This window comes from Epinephelus moara, chromosome 22 (genome assembly GCF_006386435.1).
Source record: "Epinephelus moara isolate mb chromosome 22, YSFRI_EMoa_1.0, whole genome shotgun sequence".
In the NCBI taxonomy this organism is placed as follows: domain Eukaryota; kingdom Metazoa; phylum Chordata; class Actinopteri; order Perciformes; family Serranidae; genus Epinephelus; species Epinephelus moara.
In genome coordinates, this window is record NC_065527.1 from 6,160,260 (window position 1) to 6,167,583 (window position 7,324).

General features: G+C 43.2%; 1 protein-coding gene across 1 annotated transcript; it reads left to right on the forward strand.

The window, feature by feature from the left end:
• Window positions 1-4,052: 4,052 nt before the first annotated feature.
• On the forward strand, window positions 4,053-6,079 carry LOC126383892 (zinc finger CCCH domain-containing protein 18-like). The gene is made up of 4 exons (XM_050034636.1): window positions 4,053-4,501; window positions 4,582-4,640; window positions 4,717-5,948; window positions 6,020-6,079. Exons 1-3 carry the CDS (start codon window positions 4,479-4,481, stop codon window positions 5,943-5,945), a joined length of 1,311 nt encoding a protein of 436 aa, XP_049890593.1. The 5' UTR covers window positions 4,053-4,478; the 3' UTR covers window positions 5,946-5,948; window positions 6,020-6,079.
• Window positions 6,080-7,324: the final 1,245 nt, after the last annotated feature.

Here is a 7,324-nt window from a genome sequence, read left to right on the forward strand (position 1 = left end):
CATGGAATGCGTTGGGTGTGAACTCACCATAGGTAGTTTGACCTCTCGCCTTCCTGTGGGGTGGAGACTTAAGCTCATTATTATTACCTTCATTATTTCAAATGTTGGACCAGATGCTGGAGCGGGAGGGGGCCCTGCACACCCAACAGGGATCTGAGGCACCTGATTGGTCAGAAGGAGAGGAACGGTTCGGAGGCCAAAGGGTAGATTCTTCCAGAGAGGAGACACCATCTGCTGACTGTCTCTGTCTCATTTCACAGCATCTTGCTACAGTAAGGACTCTGAGGAGACGATGAGGACTCTCCTTCATAGGATTATAAAATTCCACTAGCACTGCTTGTCACGACACTTTTTTCCCTAAGAGTGTCCCGCCTGGCCCCGCCCTGCTGTGCTGTGATTGGCTAGTACTTGTCATGTTACACAACGAGGTCCGAGGGGGTCAGGGTAAGGGCAAAGAGGTCATGGTTAGGGTGAGTACTAGCCAATCACAGCACAATAGAGCGGGACTAGGTGTCACATAAAGAAGAAGAGAGAATCTCTCACTGTGGTATCAGCTTCAGATATAATATATAGAACATATATACATAACAGTCTGAGAACCTGCAATTTTATTTTAGTTGTGTTGTGTAATGAAATTATGTTTCATTTTAAATTAGGTACCATAAAGCTTAAATTGAAAGTCTATCCCTAATTAAACGCTCTCTCTCGTCTCTTTCACCAGCACAGCGTCGGTGCACATTTAGGTCCCGTTTATACGACAACGATTTCAACTGAAAACGGTAAACTTTAGTTGCGTTTTGGCTGACACAACCGCGGCGACAGTTTACACGACAGCGGCGTTTTGGGTGCCTGAAAACGCAACGTTTCCAGAGTGCAATTTTTTGGAAACGGCACCGTCTCTGTTGTCATGTAAACTTGCAATATAAGAGACTTTTCGCACATGCACATTACACTTCCACTTCTTTCACTAGGCATGCGCCAGAAAGTCGACCATCACAACAACAATGGTGGACTCCCGAGCTCTGCTTGTGCTGCTCACCCTGTTGAATTTATCAACACTTCTCCATCATAGTGTAGATTTACTGTAGCAACTCCACCTCGTCGCCATTTTGTTTGTTAATGTTTATACATCGCCGCCCAGTAGAAGGAAGCGTAAGTGTCACACCGCCAACTACTGGCTTGGCATGTATACTGCAGTGTTTGTGGTCATTTTTGCGGATCTGTGTGCACGACGATTGTTATCAAAACATTGTCGTCTAAATGCAAAACTTTTTTCAAAATGAAAATGGGAAACGATTCTGTTTTCAGTGGATCATTTTCGTGTAAACATGGCCTTAGACAAATAAAGGCCAATCTCGGTTAGATGTCTGGTTTGGTTGCCAAGCAGTTCATTTGGATGTATAAAACGGGTTGTTGCCTATGCACTTAAGCTAACGTTAGGTAGTTTTATATATATATATATATATATATATATATATATATATATATATATATGTATGTGCTTTGTTTTTTGTTTTTTTGGTGCATTACAATCTAAACGCAGAATCTAACTATCTAATAAAAATGACAATAAATGATTTTAATTGACCTCTTTTCAACAAATAACACAAGTTTATTTATTTTTCATGAATAATTAACTCTTATCAATGAATAAAGTGATGCTTTAAAACACAATGCATATATATTTTGTATTGTATTTGTCATCACTACTCAAAATATCCTCCATTTCTGAAGTGTCTCCTGAAAACAGTCTGTTTAAAACCTCCTGAGATTAATATTAATATTCCCTTTTTGACTTCTGGTGACACTCAGAGCCACTTGAATGAACAGATTTTTATTTTATTTTATTTTTTAAGATATTTTTTGGGGCTTTTTAGCCTTTAATGGATAGGACAGACAAACGTGAAAGGGGGAGAGAGAGAGGGAGTGACATGCAGCAAAGGGCCACAGGCTGGAGTCGAACCCGGGCCGCTGCGGCAACAGCCTTATACATGGGGCGCCTGCTCTACTACTAAGCCACCAGCGCCCCAAACAGATATTTTTAATAAAAATTTGGATATGTATTGGTAATATAACATCTAATGTGTACTTTAAAGACAACATATGTACCTTGACAATATGTTTAATAGACTGAAACGTGCCTTGCACTTCCTCCCTATGTCACGGTCGTCCATGCTTGTTAAAAAGGGGGCGTGGCTCTACTGAAGTCTATTTTAGATGACGTGGAACACTGTGTTTGGCCTATAGACATCTCATCAAATAATTCTTTGCATTTAGATCTAGACATCCTAGAAAAGTTATGTCAGTTAGGATGGACTGGGGATCTGAACAGGTTAAAAAGTCTAAACGGTGTGACCAAGATTTATGTTCAGTAGGAAGAAAAGGGGCTGAGTGTCACAGACAGGGTGGGAGGTTACAAAGTATTGAGAGGCAGACTACAACATCTCTGGTTTGGGTCTCTCTGTAGGGTTAGTTGTTAGTAAGAAAAATATAAAATGACCCTTTAAAACATGAAATTGACCAAATGTGTTGTTGCATGAACCTGCAAAAGTTCCACTGGCCAAGTAAAGCCTGATTTTTGAATATCGTATTACAGCTATGTAGCTCTAGTTTCCAAATGAAAGCAAAGAATTATATTCCTGGTGTGTACAGAAACCCAAAATTCAAGATTCAAGTGGTTTAGTGTAGACGTTGTTTGCCACTGACCCTTCTCCCAAATGTCCCCTCGTCCTGCAAAGCTCTGCACATAAATTACACGACGGTGCTGCGTGTGCCCTCTCCTCCATCACACCTCTTCTGTGGTGCTGCACACACAGCTACAAATATATCTTACCATGCAGCAAGCTCATGAGCAGAGTGGAACCTGACACAGTGTGACCTCTGCAAGAGAGAAGCTCCTCAAATGAGTGTTTCCTCCACTTGTCTGTGGGTCAAGGATCTGTGCAGATCGAACAGTGTGCGTCCTTTGTTAGAGCAGCACTGTGGAGATCAGCGTTAAGGCAGAAAGTGTGCACTTGTGGAAGTGATGCAGGCAGATTTTGAATTAAAATGAGAGAGATCATCCACAAGGAGAAAAGAGTCACCTGCTATGATGAATAGATCCTATTTGCTGTTTGATTTATGTTCCCCCCTTCTGTGTTTTGTGTAAGTTTTTGTTTTTAATGCCTGAGTTATCAGGATTGTTTTCGCTGATTCCAGAGGAGAATTTTTTCTTGCTTTTGCTCATATGAATGTTGATAAGCGTAATGGAAAGAATTCGGAAAGGAGGAAACTGTTCCCCAAAAAAAATCCTCTGCGCTATTTCCTCTGACAGGAAATTGTGTCTTTGATGTAAGCCACCACACTCATCTGGTCATCGCATGCGAGGTGTCACTCCTTCCTACGGCTGGGAGGAGGAAATTTGCCATGGCCTCTGTGGCTCATGCAGAATGCCCGTGTGAATGACACCGAAGCCCCTAAAAGATGCCAAAATAAGATTGTAAATTTTAATAAATCTGTGTACCAAAAGTGTGTCTGATGGAGGCATATACTGTACTTGGGAAAGTAGGACACCAAGACAGCTCCATTTGTCGTCCACTTGTCGTGCACTTGCGTCATGCTTCCTCTGGCAGCGGGGGAGTGTCACTAATGAACACTATTGACCAAGCACAGTCTGGGATGAAGATTCACACCTGCCAGACTACCAGGGAGTGTGTCCTCAGTGTGTGTGTGTGTGTCACCTACACTGACAGTGTAAGGGGTCATTTTCCTGTGGAGCGTCCCACATGGTCTCAGATCAGTCAGTCAGACACAGGAAGCGGATGATATCACACTCACATGCCTGTGACATCATGCATTTTGCTTGTTATTTCTCACAGTTGCATTTGAGAAGCAGAATTGAGATGAAGTTGTGTGACGTGTGGGCTGTGGTATCGGTGTTACAGTATGTGATTTATATCCTGCAAACAGACGGTGGAGGCACGCTGATCTTGATGCGTTGTTTGTCACAGTTAGAGTCGACTGCATCATTACTGCAGTGTGCCGCCTGGGTCTGCTCAGCGTCAGGGGGCGCAGGAGTCGTCATTAATAATGTTAACAAGGCCATCAAGACGAACGTGATCTTTGTCAAGGTCAGGTTTGATGCAGAGAGGAGAAATCTCAGCATGACAAAGTGAGTCTGCTAACGTGTTACTGTAGGTATGTGTGGAGAAAGAAAAGCTCTTCAAAACAAAATTTTTACTTCGCAGCTCTTTGCATATAAACACAGATCTGAGTGAACAGAGGTGGCAGAAAATGAGAAAATCAACAGCACTCTCTTCAAAGTCACCCTGAAGCCACAACAGCAGGCACCTGTAGACTATCACTTCATTAAGCAGTGATTGGGCGCAGGCTGCAATAAATGCAGCTTCTCTGCTTCACACACACATGCAGAGCAAAGTAGCTTCAGGGCAGTTGGGCTACTGTTGCTTTGACTTGGCTGTAAACTTTGCCACACGGAAATGGCTTGTGGAGTTCATTTGGGGTAAGTTTGTTTCAGTTCTTCTAAGTATGTGTTAAGTTGCTGTTTCATTTCCTCTAATCTTGATGTTTTGTCCTCTGCAGGATCTTCCTGATTTTTGTAGTTCAAGCAGAGCATGTATGCTGTTTGTGGGCTTCACAAGGTGAGCAGAGTGCACATGTGCCACTCTAGTGCTGTGATTTACCAGCTGTGGTTTCACACTCTTGTTTCTCTTGCAGCTCAGAGCTCCCAGAGACAAAATGGCAACGCATATGTTGGCTTCTCGCAATGGAACAGTGGACTTGGTGGCAGCTATCCCCAGAATCAACTCAGACAGGCCTCAGTTTCTCCAGGCTCAGCCCAGAGTGGTAGCCTCAACACCAGGACTGCAGTTATCAGTGGTTATGGCCAGGGACTCTCCAGTAGTGGCCACACACAAACTGTTTCACAGCCAGCCAAAAGTGGCTACGCTTCAGTCAGGTTGGTGCAGAGCAGCTCGGTGTCAAAACCTAACTGGCAAACGTTTAAGTTACATCGGGTGACTGAACAAAAGTCACCAAAACAGTTTTTTGGCCTTTCTACTGCTATTGCAAGTGGAAGTTCTGTGAGTAAGTATGATCAGAAGAGAACCAAGCCAGCTCAGCAGGATAACCCACGTACTAGCAAATATCAGTCCAGCAGTTATGCATCTGCTCAGAGTCCTTCTAGGGCAAGCTACTCCTACAAGTCAACGGCACAGAAAGCTCCAGCTGCTGCAAAAACAGCAACCTACCAGTCTTCCAGCCTGTTCAGCAGCGGTGCTCCTGCGCCAAACAGAAGCCCCGTAAGGACGAAAACATCAGCCAGTGCCCCTGCTAGAAGAGTGACTCCACGTCGTGGCTCTGACGCATCGAAACCCTCCAGTTTCTCATCGCTTCAAAACCAGGGAACTAGAAACAACCCCAGCCAGACCGGGGCTGGGAAACCATACAGAAGCAAACTGTTTTCTGTGAATGCAGGAAACACCAAAGAGACCTACAAGCCTACTTCTAAGTCCAACATGGCCTCAAGCTATGGAAGTTATGGCCGATCTCCTTCAGTGTCTGATAAACAAAGTGTTTCCACCAGCTTCCAGCCACGTGGTGTGGTGCCCTCAAGTCAGAGGTTGAGCTACAGCAGAAACCCGGTGCAGGGAGCTCATAACCCTCCTGCCTCCGGGAGTAGCAGAGCAGGAACCTCTGGTCAGCGCTTCGCCCCATCCAAAGTCCACAACATCCCAGAACGCTACGGTGGCTCTCCCATCAGACGGCTGAGGGATCCTGATAACCAGAGGGAAGTGAGTGTGAGGAAGCCACAGCAGACCTACGTGTCTTCCCTGCGGCAGGTGGCTCGGCAGTCCTACGTGGCTCCTCAACAGCAGGCTGCACCTGAGAAACCACAGGAAAACAAATGGCAGAGGATCAGGATGAGGCCACAGCTTGGACAGTAGCAGGTGAGAATCTGATCATTTCTTGCCCTTTTTTTAAATTTAAACCTGGTTACTAATGTGTCGTCTTCCAACAGGTGCAGCAGGTGTCCTGTGATTGAGTGTTTTTTGAAATAAATTATTTTAAATCTCTTGCATCTTGACTTCATCTCTTGGATGTGTGCTGCTAGAAAAGTGTCTTGCTGTAGGCTTGGTGCCATCTAGTGGGTAAAAGATGTGTTGCAAAATGGTTCCTCTAAACCAGTCTTGATGTGCCCAGTGTTGGCAATTCTTTCAATAATGAGGTCTCAGCCATACAGCTGAGTGTTAAGTTGGTGCTATTGCTAGATTACTCAGTGACAGCCTAAACAAAATGGCGCCATGCTTAGAGCCAGTCAGATTAAAGACTGCGGTTTCTAAAAGCGCTCTGTCTGAGCACTCTAAAATTAATTTTGGGACTTTAAATTAGTCTTCAAGTGGGACCTTTGACCCTAAACCTGAAACTCTGCTACTGAATGCTGCAAAGGCTGAGACTAGTTTGATAAGGCTTGACTTTCTTGCAAGGGGGTTTCTAGAGTATTGTGTGCATTAGACTCCATGTTCAGCACTTAACAGTATCCTGTCTTGTAACTGTCAGACCAGTGTTTGACCTTCTCCTTCTCAAACTTTGCACAAAGGTCCAGTCTCATGCCAGATATCCTCAGCTGTAAACTCAAGCCAATAGTCCTGATGGTGGCGCTACTGCAAGCGTCTAAAGTTCAAAACTTTGAAAATTCATAACAAATCAACCATACGTGCTACAACTTTCAAACTGTAGCCCCAATACTGACAAAACTTTTGTACATTTAAACCTATTAAAAATTATGTAGTTCATCAGTTTTTCAAACTGTAAAACCTATAAACCTATCTCCTCCCACAATTTTTGCTCATTTGACACCAAACTTGCTACAGAGCATCTTCAGACTGTCCTACAAAAACTACATTTCTCAGATTTTTGATTAATCAAAAATTGAGCCTACAGTGCATCAAAATGTTTGACTGTAAACATACATGCAAATTCTTGCTAAATAAATCTTCAATGTTCATGAAAAAAAGACAAAATTCTAGAGTCATGGTAGATGATGTGTGGCAAATTTCAGAATTTTATCTCAAAAACTGAATTTTTGACAGCAGCATTTTGAATTTTGCTCTAATGTGAACAATTGGAGTCAATGTAAAAATGGTAATTTTAAACAGTTTTTCACTTATGGAGCAAATCAATCATTGTTACAAACAAATTACCAACATCTCCATGCTGTCTAGATGCAATATGTGTATTTGCAGATTTTTGTCTTAATAACTGAATTTTTTACAGTGGTTTGAAATCTGCTTTTCCATGCATGAACGGCTGCTAAACCTGCACG

What these genes read in the sequence shown, in the direction of transcription:
- LOC126383892 (XM_050034636.1), top strand. Translation starts at nt 4,479, where the DNA reads ATGGCTTGTGGAGTTCATTTGGG. An exon ending in GCTTGTGGAGTTCATTTGGG is followed by an intron (nt 4,502 to 4,581) that starts GTAAGTTTGTTT and finishes TGTCCTCTGCAG; the next exon opens with GATCTTCCTGATTTTTGTAG. An exon ending in CTGTTTGTGGGCTTCACAAG is followed by an intron (nt 4,641 to 4,716) that starts GTGAGCAGAGTG and finishes TTTCTCTTGCAG; the next exon opens with CTCAGAGCTCCCAGAGACAA.